This window comes from Trypanosoma brucei (genome assembly GCF_000002445.2).
Source record: "Trypanosoma brucei brucei TREU927 chromosome 11 chr11_scaffold01 genomic scaffold, whole genome shotgun sequence".
Classification (NCBI taxonomy): domain Eukaryota; phylum Euglenozoa; class Kinetoplastea; order Trypanosomatida; family Trypanosomatidae; genus Trypanosoma; species Trypanosoma brucei.
The window spans coordinates 3,707,008-3,723,301 of record NT_165288.1 but is presented as its reverse complement, the minus strand read 5'-3'; the positions used below and the strand labels follow the sequence as shown (position 1 = coordinate 3,723,301).

At 38.9% G+C, this 16,294-nt stretch overlaps 2 protein-coding genes across 2 annotated transcripts, besides 51 other annotated features; both read right to left on the bottom strand.

Annotated features, from left to right (window-relative positions):
* Positions 1-297: 297 nt before the first annotated feature.
* Positions 298-354: a sequence feature (A-rich).
* An 86-nt stretch (positions 355-440) lies between these two features.
* Positions 441-468: a sequence feature (AT_rich).
* Positions 469-578: 110 nt separating this feature from the next.
* Positions 579-607: a microsatellite.
* A 254-nt stretch (positions 608-861) lies between these two features.
* Positions 862-892: a microsatellite.
* Positions 893-1,105: 213 nt separating this feature from the next.
* Positions 1,106-1,135: a microsatellite.
* Positions 1,136-1,207: 72 nt separating this feature from the next.
* Positions 1,208-1,295: a sequence feature (A-rich).
* Positions 1,296-1,646: 351 nt separating this feature from the next.
* Positions 1,647-1,673: a microsatellite.
* A 179-nt stretch (positions 1,674-1,852) lies between these two features.
* Positions 1,853-1,875: a sequence feature (AT_rich).
* A 364-nt stretch (positions 1,876-2,239) lies between these two features.
* Positions 2,240-2,320: a sequence feature (A-rich).
* Positions 2,321-2,400: 80 nt separating this feature from the next.
* Positions 2,401-2,502: a sequence feature (T-rich).
* A 64-nt stretch (positions 2,503-2,566) lies between these two features.
* Positions 2,567-2,617: a microsatellite.
* A 134-nt stretch (positions 2,618-2,751) lies between these two features.
* Positions 2,752-2,857: a sequence feature (A-rich).
* Positions 2,858-2,877: a microsatellite.
* A 37-nt stretch (positions 2,878-2,914) lies between these two features.
* Positions 2,915-2,935: a sequence feature (AT_rich).
* Positions 2,936-3,016: 81 nt separating this feature from the next.
* Positions 3,017-3,039: a microsatellite.
* A 444-nt stretch (positions 3,040-3,483) lies between these two features.
* Positions 3,484-3,524: a sequence feature (T-rich).
* A 2-nt stretch (positions 3,525-3,526) lies between these two features.
* Positions 3,527-3,557: a sequence feature (AT_rich).
* A 101-nt stretch (positions 3,558-3,658) lies between these two features.
* Positions 3,659-3,731: a sequence feature (GA-rich).
* A 119-nt stretch (positions 3,732-3,850) lies between these two features.
* Positions 3,851-3,876: a microsatellite.
* A 166-nt stretch (positions 3,877-4,042) lies between these two features.
* Positions 4,043-4,077: a sequence feature (AT_rich).
* Positions 4,078-4,248: 171 nt separating this feature from the next.
* Positions 4,249-4,288: a sequence feature (GA-rich).
* Positions 4,289-4,315: 27 nt separating this feature from the next.
* Positions 4,316-4,366: a sequence feature (A-rich).
* Positions 4,367-4,384: 18 nt separating this feature from the next.
* Positions 4,385-4,461: a sequence feature (A-rich).
* Positions 4,462-4,536: 75 nt separating this feature from the next.
* Positions 4,537-4,610: a microsatellite.
* A 78-nt stretch (positions 4,611-4,688) lies between these two features.
* Positions 4,689-4,720: a microsatellite.
* Positions 4,721-4,935: 215 nt separating this feature from the next.
* Positions 4,936-4,974: a sequence feature (A-rich).
* A 213-nt stretch (positions 4,975-5,187) lies between these two features.
* Positions 5,188-5,237: a sequence feature (A-rich).
* Positions 5,238-5,383: 146 nt separating this feature from the next.
* Positions 5,384-5,412: a microsatellite.
* A 55-nt stretch (positions 5,413-5,467) lies between these two features.
* Positions 5,468-5,516: a sequence feature (AT_rich).
* A 36-nt stretch (positions 5,517-5,552) lies between these two features.
* Positions 5,553-5,586: a microsatellite.
* Positions 5,587-5,640: 54 nt separating this feature from the next.
* Positions 5,641-5,664: a sequence feature (AT_rich).
* Positions 5,665-5,707: 43 nt separating this feature from the next.
* Positions 5,708-5,748: a sequence feature (T-rich).
* A 31-nt stretch (positions 5,749-5,779) lies between these two features.
* Positions 5,780-5,961: a sequence feature (A-rich).
* A 156-nt stretch (positions 5,962-6,117) lies between these two features.
* Positions 6,118-6,197: a sequence feature (T-rich).
* A 12-nt stretch (positions 6,198-6,209) lies between these two features.
* Positions 6,210-6,247: a sequence feature (A-rich).
* Positions 6,248-6,357: 110 nt separating this feature from the next.
* Positions 6,358-6,396: a microsatellite.
* A 157-nt stretch (positions 6,397-6,553) lies between these two features.
* Positions 6,554-6,632: a sequence feature (T-rich).
* Positions 6,633-6,654: 22 nt separating this feature from the next.
* Positions 6,655-6,719: a sequence feature (A-rich).
* A 46-nt stretch (positions 6,720-6,765) lies between these two features.
* Positions 6,766-6,855: a sequence feature (T-rich).
* Positions 6,856-6,904: 49 nt separating this feature from the next.
* Positions 6,905-6,954: a sequence feature (T-rich).
* A 31-nt stretch (positions 6,955-6,985) lies between these two features.
* Positions 6,986-7,018: a microsatellite.
* Positions 7,019-7,318: 300 nt separating this feature from the next.
* Positions 7,319-7,343: a microsatellite.
* A 143-nt stretch (positions 7,344-7,486) lies between these two features.
* Positions 7,487-7,556: a sequence feature (AT_rich).
* Positions 7,557-7,864: 308 nt separating this feature from the next.
* Positions 7,865-7,917: a sequence feature (T-rich).
* Positions 7,918-7,983: 66 nt separating this feature from the next.
* Positions 7,984-8,006: a sequence feature (AT_rich).
* A 25-nt stretch (positions 8,007-8,031) lies between these two features.
* Positions 8,032-8,079: a sequence feature (AT_rich).
* An 84-nt stretch (positions 8,080-8,163) lies between these two features.
* Positions 8,164-8,200: a sequence feature (T-rich).
* Positions 8,201-8,706: 506 nt separating this feature from the next.
* Positions 8,707-8,741: a microsatellite.
* A 58-nt stretch (positions 8,742-8,799) lies between these two features.
* Positions 8,800-10,350, bottom strand: Tb11.01.5820 (hypothetical protein, conserved; the record flags this gene model as incomplete). The annotated part of the gene is made up of 1 exon (XM_824385.1): positions 8,800-10,350. The coding sequence occupies one exon, from the start codon at positions 10,348-10,350 to the stop codon at positions 8,800-8,802; it is 1,551 nt and encodes a 516-aa protein (XP_829478.1).
* Positions 10,351-10,580: 230 nt separating this feature from the next.
* Positions 10,581-10,609: a microsatellite.
* A 326-nt stretch (positions 10,610-10,935) lies between these two features.
* Positions 10,936-11,047: a sequence feature (GA-rich).
* A 501-nt stretch (positions 11,048-11,548) lies between these two features.
* Positions 11,549-11,570: a microsatellite.
* Positions 11,571-11,671: 101 nt separating this feature from the next.
* On the bottom strand, positions 11,672-16,186 carry Tb11.01.5800 (calpain-like cysteine peptidase, putative; the record flags this gene model as incomplete). Its single annotated transcript, XM_824384.1, has 1 exon — positions 11,672-16,186. The coding sequence occupies one exon, from the start codon at positions 16,184-16,186 to the stop codon at positions 11,672-11,674; it is 4,515 nt and encodes a 1,504-aa protein (XP_829477.1).
* Positions 16,187-16,294: the final 108 nt, after the last annotated feature.

Here is a 16,294-nt window from a genome sequence, read left to right as displayed (position 1 = left end):
ATTAATAAAATAACACCTCCTGTTCACACTCACTTATTTATAATTATAACAACGGATTGTTTCCACCGAAAACAAAACAAAAAAACCCAAAAGAAAAAAGTAAAGTGAAACTCCATAAATTATTGTAGTCCAAAGGCATAAAAGGAAGGCGTCTGTGCGGCAGCCCTTCAATTAAAATGTAAAAAAGAAAAAAAAGAAGAAATATCGCTACGGAATAATTTATGTACCACAATCCCATGCAACTCACTGGTATTATTTCTTCTTATTTTTTAATTCTCTCCATTTCCCCCAAAACACTCTTTTTTTTTATTATTATCCTTTTCTTCTCTTTTTTGCTTTCTTTTTTTTTCTTCTAACAAAAAAACTCTCCACCAGCTGTGATGGTGTTGATTGAGCACCAAAACGCAATATAAAATCTCATCTGCATACACCCCCACACGAAAAAAAAAAATTATATAAAATTATTTTCCTTTTGTTGTTTGCAATATTTATATATTACTTTCATTTTAGGATGGATGAATGGATGGATGGGCCTGCAGAAGATGAAGCAAATACATAAATGCATACATACATAAAGAATACATATATATATATTTATATATATATAGAAAACAATGTACAGGAGAAAAAAACAAATCAGGAAAGAAAAGAGTTTAAAGTTTCGCTTCTCCAAAAACAACCAAACGGATAAATCTCTCCGATTTATTCAAATCTTTTACCCTTCCTTCTCATCTTCTCACCTGACTCCTCTCCTATTCATTTATGTTAATTAATTAAATCATTCATTCTTTGTTGTTGTTGTTGTTTTCTTAATTTTATTTACTTCCCTTGGAGCCTCTCTCTGCTCAAATTTAATTTAATTTTCATTTCATTTTTTTTTATTTCATTTCATATTTTATTTCCTCCTCTTCTTCCGAACTGAAATATATATTCAACCTCCACTAATTTTCCTACTGAAGCAAAGCAATAAAAAAGAGGGGGGAAAGAAAACACGTACAGAAGCAAGAAACAAAAGGAACAATGGACATATTTCGCTTCCCGCTAGCATATTATTCAAAGGAGCGAAGAGCGAAAAAGTTTTTTCTTTAAAAAAAAAAAAAGATGGTAATATTAATAATATTAATAATAATAATAAACCTATCACAGCAAAAAAAAAAAAAGAAACGCACATCAGTCATGTGCGGATATCCAAAAGCGTGGTGGTGCCTTTTCTTCTTTTTTTTTTTCCCCTCCCCCTTCTCTCACATTTCCATTTCTGTTTTCTCTTGATTTTTTTTTCATTTTTTTCATTTTTTAAAAATATATTTTGAAGGAACCGCTTAAAATGTTGGAAAGTTGAAGGGGATACGCGGCACCGCCCGCCCCACCGTAGCGGAAGAGAATTAATTTGAAAAAAAAAAGCGAGTATGATATTGACGACAGCAGCAACAGAAGCAATGAAAGAGTAGCGAAAGTTAAAAAGCACGAAAAAACAAGGAGAAAAAGAAAAAGAAAAAAACGAGGCCTGTGGCATCGCTTCACATTAAGGAATAAAATTAGAAATCAAACAAACAGTTTTTTTTTAAAAAAAAGAAAGAAAGAAGAAGCGGACGACAATGCATTTCACCATTGTGTACCATATGATAAAATAATATCACATTCCTTTCTCTTTCTTTTTTTCTTTTTCTCTTTCTCCCTCCTTCATATCAATGTTATATCTTCTGTCCTGTCGTCCATATTTATATTATAAGCAACCGTATGGATTTCCATTTCCATTTTCTTTTTCTTCAATACAAATATATACAAGAAAAGGAAGCGGTGCGTGACCTTCACAATAATGATTTTTCTCTTGGAAAAAAAAAATCCTCCATTCATATATAAATATATAAATATATACATCTTCAAGCACACACTTACATGTCTGTGCTTTCATCAACTTCAAAACATAACACAAATGAGAAGCCGTAATGTACCAAATCTTTTCTTTTCGAAATATTTCCTCAAATGAATCTCATTTTCCTTTTTTTTTCATTTTTTCTTTTTTCATGCACTGTCGATTTCCGCTATTCACCTATTTCGATTGTTTTTTTTTCTTTCCAGAGACTCTCCAAAATAAGGAAAATAAAAAGCAGTTCCCTAACAAAAAAAAAAAAGAAATACAAAAAAGGCACAATATAATGCAAACATATATTTATAAGAGCCAAAAGGAAAACAAAACTTAACACAGCCACTTCCTCCGTGACTTAATTTCCATTTGTGCCTTTTTTGTATTTCTCTTTTTTTTTCAATACATTTTTTTCATTAACATTTTTTTTGTTTTCCCTTTTCTTTTTTTTTCTTTGATATCATCATCTCACCGTCTTCGACTCTACAGATTCACAAAAAAAAAAATGTGATATTCAAAGCAGCAGCATGAGTCACACAAATGCAAATACAAATGCAAAAAACAAAAAAAAAGGGAAAGAAAAGAAAAGAGGGCGGAAAAGGAGCCACACACACAAACAAAAAAAAACAAGAACGAAATTAACAAGTGGGAGCCAAAAATGTGAGCGCGTATCTCACACGTGCATATGGCGTACAAATGGAAAAATACAACAATATAAATGAATATAAGTAAATAACAAAATAAAAATAAAAAGGAATGGCGTACAAAACTAAACAAAAAGATAGGCAAACCCCACTCCCATACACCTCTCCCTCCAAAGAAAAAAAAAAGAAAAAGAAAAATCCATCAAAGTATTGCATGTTCATATTATGTCATGCAACCAAGCATTTTATTTTTTTTGTTTTTTTTTGTTTCTTTGTTGATATATTTTTTGCTATCCTTCAGGTTTTCCTCTTAATTGTATTTTTATTCTTCCTGTCTTTCTTTTTTTTTTCCTCCTCCTCCTCCTCCTCTGTTCCAACCCCTCTCTCTCCTTTTGGTCCATTTCCCTTTATTTATAAATTTATATTTCACACCTCTCCCATCTCCTTCACACATACGCATAAAATGCAAAATTTATCTTTTATCTATTCCTCCATATCTCTTTCTCTCTTATCATTATTATTATTATTATTTATTCCCCTCCCATCGCTTTAGTTTCTTCAAATAGTTTAATGTTACAACGAAAAATAAAATAAAAAAGGAAAAGAAAAGTAGCTATTCCCTACGCTTCTCTTCTCTTTTTTTTTTAATCCTTTTTTATTATCCCTCATATTTTCAAAATTACGATGCACTTTTGTATGCGCATTTTCATCCATAGAAATATATATATTTTGTTTCGTTCAACTTACAAAATTAAAAAAAAACAAAAAGAAAAAAGAAAATTTCCACCAAATATTATAATTCTCCCACAAAAAAAAAAACTCTCACGAAAATTTTCCATTTTTTTTTTCCCACTCCCATCCCCACACCTTTTTTTTGTTTTCGCTTTGCCGCTTAACGTTTTGACGGAAAGGAAGTGAAGGAAGACAAAACAAAAATAGCGAAACGGACGGTGAAGTTGATAATATCAGCGTGACAAAACGAAAAAGAAGAAGAAAAAGAAAAAAGAAAAATAAAAGCATTTAAATTCTTTTTTAAAAAAAAAAAATAAGCAAGAGCAAAAGGTGGAACTTCCACAAAAAAAAAAAGTCCCCTTCAACTCACCGCCTTGCGCCATTGGCTTCCCATTCGGTACAAATATACGCAACACCACTTCTTTTGTTTGGTCTTTTTCTTTTTTCTGTCTTTGTTATTTTATTTCATTTTTCTTTTTCTTTCACTCCTTTCACTTCCATCGGCCTTTGAATTAATTAATTAATTGATCTATTTACTTTCCTTCCTTTCAATGTGTGAGGTGCATGTGAGACGTTTGATTAATTTGTAAATAACTGACTTTCTCCTACCTTAATATTATTATTATTGTTATTATTTTCATTTTTTTTTCCTTTCATATTTCAATTAGTTTGTCGTTCTGTATCCTTCTACAGAATTTATATTAATAAACTCGTCCCTCCATTATCTAATTGATACTTATTTAAAGATAAAAAGAAAAAAAAGAAGATCTCCACACCTCCCCTCTTCTCTGCTCTCGCAGAGTTTTAATTTTTTTTTTTTAAGTGAAAAAAAAAAAAGAAGCTTCCCTCCCCCTTCAGTGTTCAAGGAAAAATTAAAACAAAATAAAACGCTCTTTTCATCTCCACGTTGGGCTCCCCTCCATCATCCATCTCATTATTATTACTTTCCTTCACAGCCGTCACCACAAACGTTTTAAGTTGAAAAGAAATAAAAATTTCAACTTAAATTTTCTTTCTCTTTCCTTCTTTCTTTCTTTCTCTTTTTTTTAAAAAAAAATGTTTCTGTTAATCGCTCTTGTTTCTGCCTTTGTTTTTCTTTTGTTCTTTTTTTTTTTTCTGTTTGTGTATGTGTGTATGGGTGCTATTGCTGTTCCGTTCCCTCTCTTTCTTTCTTTTTCCTTTTTCCTTTTTCTTTTTGTTTTCCAGTTTTTATTCTCTGCTGAAACATTCGCAATATTTCCTTCAATTTGTTCTGCCTCTCCATCACATATTTACTTTCTTTTGTTTGTTTGTTTGATACATACACATTTATATAAACATATACTAATGTATAAAAATATATATATGTACTCATGTGTATGTATGTGTGTTTTTTCTCGTATACTTTTCTCTCTTTTCTTTCTTTCGTCAATGTAATGCTTTCAATCATCCATTCATTCATACGTACATCTTTTCTTTTCTTCTCTTTTCATTTCATTTCAACCAAATGCAATTCAACGAATTCAACATGTCTTTCATTTTCTCCATTCATATTTTTCATATACTCCACCTGTTTTTTTTCTTTAATTTGTATTCATACATCCGCTTATTCATTCAAGCGTTCAAGTGCATGTTCAAAAAATGTGTGTTTCCTTTTTTTTTTTCATTTTTTCCCCCTTCCTCTTGTTTCTCTCTTCCATTGCATTTGATATAACGTTGTGTTATTACTTTTATTTTTTTTATTATCTTTATTTTATTCACCTCTCTCCTCATTCTTTTCCTCTCCACTTCCATTACATAAATAAGTATACAAAAGGGGAACAAAATAAAACAAAAAAACAAAAAAAACGACATAAGAACATCAAAACGCACACACCCACAAACATCAAACACAAAAATATTTTCCCTTCCTTCCATCTCTCCAAAAAAGAAAAAAAATCTCCTTTTTTTTAACAGTAATAATAATAGTTGTTGTTGTTATTATTATTATTATTCTTTTTTATTTTTTATTTTTGTTTGAGGTGAAGCACGGGCCCAAAAACTGAAATTTCATTTTCCCTCCCCCAAACCCCCAACACACGCACCTCCATTTATTTCATTTTCATTTTCATTCCTTCACTTCTCTCTTTTTGTCGTTGCTGTTGTTGCTTTTTTTTCCTCCTTTAAAAAAAAAAGATAAAAAAAAAAAAAGAAGGCCAGTGGAAAGGGAAATGGGGGGTGGAACTTTAATAAAAGGGGGGGCCCGCGCATTTTTTAAAAAAAAAAATTTCAAAATATAAAAATGTAAAAATATATAACACAAGAGGAAAAGTGAAAGAGTGAGTGAAAGTGTTAAAAACAAAAAAGAAAAAAGAAAAAAGAAAAAAAGCAACATAAACTAATATATTTAGCTGTCGCTGTTATTATTATCATTAGTGGTTGTTTTATTTATTTATTTATTTTTTTGGTTTGCTGTGAATGCATATCTCGTACTGTCCATCTATGTGAGAGAGAATAAAGAAGGAAAGAAATGAAATGAAAAGAAAGGGACTCCATTTCCCCATTATTAAATACAAACGTGTTTTTCTTTTTTTTTTCATTTTTTCTTTTTCTTTTCCTTTTCCTTTTCCTTTCTTTCGTGTTTTTAGTGTGTGTTTGTTCTTTTTTTTTTCATTTTTTCTTTTTTTTTTGCTTTGTTTCATGTTTTGTCCTAAAAGTTCTTTCTCTTTTTTTTTTCTTCTCCTTTTTTTCTTTTTCTTTTTTCCTTCTTTTTATCTATATTTTGTTGCTTCTGTTTTCATCTGTTGCTTCATTGTTATTTACCTTTTTTTTTTCTTTTTCTCCCTGGTAAATATAAAATAATCCCCTTTCTTTCTTTGTCAGTGTTACCAACACGGTTTCATGGGAACACAACGACAGAAAGAAAAGAATTTTAACAAAAAAATTTGAGAAAAAAAAAGAAAAAGAGAAAAAGTAAGGAAAGTAAAATAAACAAAGAGTGAGAAATTCTCTCTTTTCGTTTCATTTATTTTCTTTTTTTTTTTTTCTTCCATTGGTCCAAAAGTGTACCAAACGGAAATAAACCGAAAAGAAGCACGGAAATAAAAATAATAAGAAACAAAACACAGTCAACGACAACTATGAGTAAGCTGATATGAGTAATAATAATAATAACAGTAATAATAATAGTAATAATAAAATCAGTGATTTTTTAATCATTACTTTATTTTTTTTTTCATTCAAAGCATATATATATATATATCCTCTCGTCAATATTGTTTTCTTTTTTCCTCTTTTTTCATATTACATCACTAACTCGTTCCTTCTCTCATCTCTTAAAATGTGAGGGAAATGTAAAAAAAAAAAAACACACGCAAAGAAAAAAAAGGAAAGAGAAAAGAAAAGAAAAAAGGGATTGCAAAAGAAAAGGAAAGGGGGAAAAAAAAAATGAAAGCGTCCTTTCTTTTCTTTTATTTTTGTTTTCTTTTTCTTTTTCTTTTTTCCTTTAATTCTCCTTTCTTCTGGTCATATGGTATACGACAACGCGAAGAAGTTATACGTTCAACCAAAATAATATAACAAAAAACAAAAACAAAGGAAAGCGTAAGCAGTCAAAAAAAAAAACACGAACGGGGAGAAAAAAAAAAGTAAAAGAAAGGTGTGAACGAACAGAGGCAAATACAATGAAGAAGTAAAATATTTTTTTAAAAAAAAAAGTAAAAAAAAGTAAAAAGAGTAAAAAAGAAAAAAAGAGAAGACATGAGAAAGCAACGCTAAGGGGGAAAAAAATAATAATAACAATAATAATAAAGATAACAATTGAGGACAGGGCTTCCTTCTCTCATATTTTTTTGTAAATGTGCGCGCTTTAACTATTTATTTGTGTATTTGTGTGAAACTTTCATATTCTTGTCCTCAATTTCTTTTCCTCCACTAGCGTGCAAAACAAAAAAAAAAGATAACCGGCTCAAAACTGTTGTCACACTTCAATTATGTGCATCATTGAGTTTACAAAACCAAACAAGTGGAAAACTTTTAGAGAAAAGAAAAACCTAAACGAATAAGCACCAGCACCACTTCCCTTTCATCACACTTTCTATCATATTTATACAAATATATATATTATTATTATTATTATTATTATTTCTCTTTTATATTGTTGTTGTGTACACCCACCGACTCGCTTCTTGTTTTCCTTTTCCCTCTCGTTCATTCCAAAGCTACCGCACTCCACGTATACAAAACATACACATACCCCTCACTTTACGTTTGCCCTTTTTTGTATGTGTTAATATATATATATATTTGTTTATTTATATATCATCTTACAACTTACATATTAAATTTATTTATATATTCCGTACGCCATTGATTTTTTCCCTCTTCCCTTCTCCCATTAATTATGCTTTAACTTCGTCTTCACCCACTCAAGCGCTGTCGGGATGATTTTTGTTTTTTCCCTTATTTTAATTTCATTTTCCCCCATTCCTTTGTTTATTTATTTAAATCTGATTTTTTTTTCAATTTACTCATTCACTCCATTGGTATTGTTTTTATCCACAACAGTGCGATGAGTTTTTCCATTTATTTATTTATTTCACTTCCCAAATTATATCCCACGGTTCCCATAGTTGGGGTGATGTCCCCACCGTCACAAATCCCACACAAGAAAATAGGAAAATGAAAGAAAAGAAAAAAAAGAAGGAAAGAAAAAAAAAATCGACAGGCAGCGTGTTCACTATTGTCGATATTTTCTTTCCTTCTTTTTTTTCTTTCTTGACTTTGTTTTAAATAAAAAAAAAAATTATCCCCATTTTTTTCTTCACTTTATCGTATATTAGTTATTAAATATTATTTGTCATTTTTTTTAAATAATATTTTGAAGGAATGGGGGAGTCAGACTCAACTCTCCTTCATTTCAAACGCTCATCCTTTCCCTCCCTTTCCCATTCAAATAAGGTAACGAAGAAAAAAAAAGGAAAAAAGGAAAAAAAAAAAGAAATCACAATTCCTTTGAGTCACCCAACATCATTAGAGCAGCGAATTCCTCTCGTCTCTGTCCTCTTTCAACGAGAAATAAAGAAAAAATAGAAGTGATACAAAGAAAAAAAAAGGACAAATGATTTGATCAACCAAATAAAAGAGGAAATTTACGACTGCTCCAAACTCTGTAAGATGCTCACGCTGGTAGAGTGATTTTTTTTTAAAGCTTTTTTTCTTTGTTATTGTTTCGACTTCATATCTTTGCTGTATTTACAAATATCCCTTGTGTTTAGCATTAGTATCATCTTCTACAAAAAAAAAACAAAAATACTCCCAAAAAGCAATATCGACAAAAAACAAACAAACCAACAAACTTTCCCAAATACTGTTCGAATCATAAATAACAAGAAAAACAAAAACAAAAGCACAAGAAGTGGTGTACGATCACGTAAATATACAGTCAAGAAAAGAAAAGCGTTTCGTGTCAAAATAGTTTCCACCATCAAATGTCGCAAACACACACACATATAAAAATAAATATATATATATATATTTATATACGCAAACATGAGTCGAAAGGACGAAGGGCAGGTTTTTACTCACACGCACACTTTCCCCCTATTGTTGCGGCTGCTGCAATACCTGATGTAACGCATAAGGTGGGACGGATTGCAAATATACGGTAGAGCCACCTGCAACCTGCTGGCCGAAACCACCCATTCCAACTTGCACGGGTGATGCACTCGTACCCGCCTGTTGCATAGTTACCGTAGCAGGGGCACTACCAGCAGTGGCGGCTTGGGCGTACATATTTCCACCGGCATAATTTGTTACATATGGCACCGGTTGCATAGCGCCCGTACCCGGGGCCATCACGCAAAGATTCACTTGCTGTGAACGAGCCGCAACAGGGCCTGGTGGAGGTACCGCAATAAAGCAAGCACCTGGATTACCATAAATATTAGCACCAGGAAATGCACCCACCACCTGCGACCCGTTAGGAGCAGCGGTGGGTCGTCTTCCCGCCGTTTGCTGGACGGCTCCCCACGAAGGCATCAAAACACTCATCGGCATATGAGTGCCTGCGACAACTTGGCCTTCGGAGCCATTGGGCGGCGGTGGTGGAGGAGCGGTGGAAGTTATCATAGTGGGCATTGCCATAAAGAAACCATCCACAGGACCCATAACATCTCTTCCATGGGGACTTGCACCTTTCCACTCCTTTCCGCCACTAGCCTGCCCTCTTACATACTGCGGTGTGAGTTGTTCCAACACAAGTGCTGCCTTCGGGACGCCACGCAATCGCTCCCGCACCAATCCATCTACAAAGTCCTTCAGATACTGTGCCTTCTCAGGTTCTACAACCCATACGCAAACGGAATCACACAAAACACGCTTCGAATAGCCAAGTAGCACCTGCAGAGCCCCTTGATTGACTGTTACGAAGGCGCATGTACGGCTTTGGTTGTGACTCTTCACGTCTCGTACGTGAACTGGTACACCCGCGTCGTCACCAATCGCCCGTAGCAACGCAGCAGTATCCTCCTCCGTGTAAGTGGAAGGAAGCTGCCCAACAAACACTCCAGCCTGGCCCTCTTTCATAATCGAAGTGGGGACGGTTTTCTTCGTGAGAAACGCTCGAAAATTAAGACGACGGCCTTGCAGTGGAGATGTTTCAATGGAGGCGTAAACGCAGGGCGCATTGTTTGACGGTTCATTTGCCGACGACTGATGTGCGTTTCCGTTAGCAGAAGGGTACGCGTCTGAAAGCGGCTCCATTCTTCCTTCCGGGGTACCATCTGCATCGTTTGTTTGCACAACAGAGGCGAAGGGGGATGACCCCACGTAGGAAAAGGTGTAATCCACACCTGAGAGAGTTGGTTGATATCTTGGCGGACTCGCAGAATCTGGGACATCGAGTAGATTGTGTGAATTAAAATCGTTAAACATCGCGAGGTACTTCTCCTCCTGCTTGCGAGAGTTATTGGCGGCTAATGCATTCACACAATCTGGATTGACATTTTTGTAGCCTTTATTGGTTTCTGCCTCATCGGCGTCACCATTGTTGTCACTATGGACCCCGGAGGGGGACTTTGTAACCTCGAGTGTGACATTGTACAAACCTTTCATTGACTCCGTATCGTAATCGTTTGCAGTGATGCTGTCCATTACTCACGTGGAGGATGCACAAGCTCGGGTTGAAGTGGATACCTATGGTTGAATGTCTGCGGCTTTTCAGCACAAGGCGTACAGCTCTGTGCAGAGAAACCGACGGATGTTTCCGGGTTCAATACTTTTCAAGGGATTCAAATCAATCAACACAACGACAGAAGTGATTTATCAAACAATCGCGCCGGTTATCGAATATGGGAAAATAAAGTTCAAAAACAAAAACACAGTATATATATTTATATATATATATATATATTCTCCTCCGTCTCTCTCTCTTTTACACTTCCTCTTGGTTTCCTCCCTTTGCGTCAACTTCCTCTTATTTAAATCACTAGGGACAGAAACACTTTTCTCGTTCTCTCTGTTTCTACGCTATGCAAGAAACTCGCAAACTGATGTGCTTTTCTCTCCTCCTTTCCCTTTCCTCCTGTGGAAAGTCCTTGAGAGATCAAAAAGCGATTATGATTGCGGTCACTGGCACCAACCTCTTTTTTTTTCTTTTTGGACGGATTTCCTTCCTTCTAACTTTCCTTGATAGGTGCTGTTTCTATAAACGTATGTTTTTGTTTGGGGGCTTTCTAATTCCTTTTCTTTTTTTGCACTTTTTTCCCAATTTTCGCTGACCTTTCTTTTATTTCTCCTTGCTTCGTTTTCACTTCCTTTGTTTTTTACTCTTCTGTTGTTTCCCTTCCTTCACACTTACCCGTTGTGTGGCTTTATTTTCTCTTTTTGTCTCCTAAAGTCCTATTGTTCCCGTTACCGCAGTATCGTTGCAGAAAGGGGATGAGGAAATAGACACATACGTAAAGAAAAAGAAAAATGGGAGAATTAAAAGCGCAGAAGCATAAAAGAATAAAGGGGGGGAAATGAGTTGCCGACGCGGTGCAACACGTTACATACCAACAACAGATACAATACTTCTTACAAATGCACAAATATAAACAGACCGATGCACGTATATTTATGACACGTAATGAACGCACGAGCAAATCATCTCAACGAGTGCACTGCAACAAAAAAAAAAGGAGGCTGAACAAAAAAAAAAGTTCACATACCTCCAATTGAAATGCGTGCGAACGCGAGTCACTAAATTACATTGTATACGAGTCACCTGCTGTTCACATTAGCGGGGAGGGAAAAAGGAAGAATATAACAAAAACAAGCAGGCACACACCTACGCACACACATACACACAAATAATAATAATAATAATAATAGCGACGCTGTTGTACGATGGCACGCTTCCACCGGTCTAAAAATAAAAAGAAAAGGGGAAAAAGGTGTCACAAATCGGTAAACTTTTCCCAACCACATACATTTAGCTCGACATCTTCGAGCGTGGTCTCGGTCGTTTGTTGCCCTCATCTTCCCTCGCATGGGGAAGCGCCAGTACTGCGGCTCCGGGTTTTCGAGTTTCCCAATATTCGCGCATTAGGGTTTTTATTCCATTTCTGCATTCCGCACGTCTTTCCTCTTGCCGCCTGAGTTCCTCACCAAGCCACAAACACACTTCGTTTACCGGCGTCTTCAGTTCAATTGCAAGAGCGTCATCATCCGTCGGAGGCGGATTGTTCCCAAAGGTTGGCGGTGCAATTCGGCCGTTGGGGGACCGAGTTCGCAGAAAAGGAACACCGGAAGCGCTCTGCGTTGGTGAACCGTGCGTTGGTGGTACCACTTCCGTAGCGTACAGAGAGAAATGTTGAACACGATGGGCTGATTCATCCAAAATAGGGGCATGCAAAAAGTTGGGCTCATCCTCTACCCCAACCACTAACGCTATGGAAGGGGTGCTTGCTAATGCGTTCGGCGCGCTCTCCTCAACCCCTCGTATCTTTTCACCCTGTGGAAGATATGGAAAAAGGAGGTTCCTGGGATTTTCAAGAAAATTTTGACGGCTCAAACGGCCCTGATCCGCCTTGTATAATTCTTCAGGAGATGGAGAAGAATCCTTCTGCTTCCCACGCTGCCCTCCCGAGCGACCACCGGAGAGCGGAGGGGCTTCCCCAAAAAGAGGATCAATTGGTGGAACCCAAAGGCCCCGCATAGTCGTCAGAGGATCCTTACCAGTGGCCACACACTTGACATCAGTTTTTGCGGAAAAATAGAGCCTGAGGTCATAAGTTACCACAAGCTCGGGATCAATAGAATCGATGTGGACGGCGACGGCACTGGCTGGCGTGGAGGGTGTTACAGAGGTCCTCACAATCGTTTGCCTACTGGGCGCAGCGTTACTCAGCGTCCTGCGCTTATCTACAGATGGTCGACCTTTTTTAGACGACACTGACATTTGTTCCCTTAAAGGAGTCGGAACAAGGTTCTCGACCGGTCCCATCTCTTGATTCAAAAGACGTTCTTTAAAAGCACGAGGATCCTCATGATACTCCTGAAGCTCCTTCTGTTGCTTCATTTCCGCCTTCACTCTGGCTGCTTCAGCCGCAAGCAGAAACTTTAACTCCTGAGACAGACGACGCATACGCTCCCACTCCTCCACCTTCTCCTTATCTAACCACGCCTCGATAATATACGCGACGTTTTTCACCTTTTCAGGAACGTCCACAGCAACGTGTGGGACAAAGAGGTGGTTAACACACTCCTCGGAGACAAACACTGGTGGACCTTCAACACCGGCACGAAATATTTTGATACGAAACGGAATGGGTCTCTGTGAGTGAACATCAAGAAGTAAAGTAATATCCGTACGATCCGACACGGTGCATGCGTAGGAAAAGAGCAGGGCGTTAGATCCTTGCTTAAGTTGCCCCTTTTCGGCAAACGACCACGTATCTTTGGGTATTGCCCTGTATGAATCTAATGGAACGCTAGAAAGCACCACAAGCCGCCACCATCCCTTTGAAAAGAGATGCGGTCTCACTCCAAAGGGGGTTAAGGGGCCTTTGTCGCCGCATGGAGAGAGACCATTGGTTTCCTTCTCACGTGGCGAGCCATATTCTAAAGGAGAGTCGGCACACAAATCTGCCGGTTTCAACGAAAATGAGATGGAGTCCGCCTCAACCAACGCATAGGCCATAACAAGATATCCCCTCTGATTGGGTTCAATACGCTGCCGCACGAGATGGCCTACCGCCCCACGCTTTGAAGTACCCGCGTCCAAATCCACCAACAAAACGTTGCAGTACGGTATAATTTCTGCGTGCGCCCCCCGCGGGGGGGAACCCTCGGCAGCCTCCTTTGAATGTAACCTTACGTTTGTGTTGCGCGTTTTAACTCCCTTCGACTCTTTCCCGCTAGCCCCAGGCATATCTCGGTACATCGAAAGCTCTTCACCGCTTTCGAGCGTGCTCAAAACAAAGGAGACAATTGTTGGTTCCTTCACCGCAAAGCGGTGCTTAAACCATATAACTTCTTCATTGGGTTTTTCCACCCCGGGATGAGCACCTGCATCACTCATTTTGAATATATTAGCTGAGCGAAGAGCTTCCTTTTCGTCTCCTAGTATAAAATTCCGTGTCGAAAACAGGCCCACTACTTCCTGGGGTTCTAGTCCAACAACCGTCACGCGAAACACATGTGAACCGGCCGGTACAGTGTGGAGCATGCATTCTAGCCTACTCGGTTCGCACGCAAAAGAGGCCGCACGACATAACACATCACCTCGATCCCACCTGTACAAATCGAGATGCACCTCCCTCCCTTCTCCCGATAATGCTTTCAGCTGGCTCGATTCGCTCCCCATCATCGACAGCGCCGGAGTTTGGTGCGCCGCAGCCAATAAAGAAGGGGTGGGAGAACCAATTACAGCACTTGCAGCACGACATGATGCGCTTCCCCCAAGATTAACAATGGCAATCTGCTCTGGGGCTTTGGATGATATGTGCATCCACCGAACGACAGTCTGTCGTGCCACAGTAGTTGCAGCGGCTGCAGCAGAAGCGGCACCCTTTTTCCTGGGATGACTTGAAGTATCTGTATAGGTAATTCGACTATTAAATGTAAATGGACTCTCTTGACCTAGTTGCCGCCAAATTATTATGTCTAGTGACTCTGCCAATTCCTCAAAGGTGACCCAAAACGCGGATGACGCCACCGCTGATTCTTGAGATGCCGCCCAACCGGTTCCCCTTTGATCCAAATCACCGCAAGATGGATGGTGCAGCAAGCCCTGCACTGCCTCGTCTTTATTATCTAGTGTGAGCTCCTTCGGTTCTATAATGCTTGATGGTGGGTTCGTCGAAATTTTCAGGGCCAGGGTATCCCGAAAAACAACTACTTTGTGTATTACGTACAATTTCCGCATGTCATGTGGCAGAACTCCAACAGCACAAATAACCGGAGTCTCAGGAACGGCTGGAACGTTAGTAACCGATATGTCGTAACTCAAGGGACTGTTCGCGCCGTTTGCAAAGGATGTCTCCAGTCTTGACGCCCGCTTACTTTGGCTAGCCGGTCTCTCATTAATTTGGTTATCCACCCAAGGAGATGTGTTACACTGTTCTTGTGTGCTCACTGAAACACCCTTATCCTTGTCCGGAGTGAGCACCTGGGACGCCGAGAAGTGCGTCGCGTCACTGTCGTTGTACAACTGATCTTTTCGGGCATTCAATAACAGTGCACATGCCGTTGCGGGTTGAGTTCGAGGGTTAATACGCTGCGGCACCCATTCACCTAACAAACATGCGATGATGGCCTCCGAGTCAGTAAAGAGTAAATGTCTGTTTGGGCCCAAAGCCACGAAGAGAGCCTTCGCGATGAGTGCCGGCCAAATTTCTTTTTGCGCCGTAACGCTGAAAAATGGCCGACCAAGAGCATCCACGGGGAGATAGTCATCAATCGGCACTTGACGAAAGTAGCCGTCAATGAAAAGTCGAACAACGTATTTTCCATATGGGTTGTAAACCGGGTGGCACGTCCCTGGGGCATGTGGGTGGATCAGCTCCCACAAGTAGTTCCCCTTCGTTAAGATGTTCTGTTCACTCTCAACAAATCGGATTGCAGTGTTGAAAGCGTCCATCACAAACGGTGGAGGTTCTGACAAGCGAGAAATAGCATCCGCTTGGTTAAGCCGGCGGCGAAGGTCCGTGCTGTAGCGCGACCCGCAAGCCTCCGCAGGCGTTGCTGCGCAACCCAATTCAAGGCCGACATCATAAGCCTGCGTTAGAGGTTGTACCTTGCGGTATTGCCCAACAACCCCCTCCTCAGAGAAAGCCAGTGATTCAGTGGCAGGGGCTTCAGGAGTGGGAAACTCTGCGGTCGTCACAATCTCAGGGAACTGAATGTGCAAAGGAATTGCTGCCGCACTTGATTTTGAATCCGCCCTTCGTGAAGGAGACGTCATAGCTGGAACCCTACTACCAATCACCCGCTCCGTATCGTACGGATCAAAAAAGGGAGTCACATTACGGTGCACTAGAGGGCGAAACGGAGCGAATATCTCCACCGGTCGCTTCCAATTCACCTCGAAATCTGTACACGTGATATCCCCTACAGAACCACTCAAACCCAAAATACACTCCTTGAAAATGTTACGCTGCTCCGGATCGGTCGACACTACAATTTTCCCTTCTGTGCTGGCGAGTTCCACTACGGCACCAGGCTCCCTCGCCGGCAAACCCAAATTACCGCCCCAATTTTCCTGTTGTATCTGTAATTCGTTCCATATTGCAAGACCGCTTCCGCTGTTAACAGATAAAACACCACCTTCCGTGGGAACTTTCCTCGATCTTTGTGACATGCGTGAAGCTGTGCGAAGGCAAAGAAAAAAGGGGGGAAGACGTTCGGTGTCGTTCGCGCAGGCGAAATAATTGCAAGGAAACGCAGTAATGAGGAGTACAGTGCGAAAATAAACAAGGGACAAAGGTAGTGGGATAGTTAACATCCGCGCAAACTGGCTTACACGAAAGTGTTGCACACCGCTCCAACGGAAGCGGCACCAATGACGAGGGGGAGAAGGCGGAGTAAGAAAGTTAAAACTTAAAAAATTGTC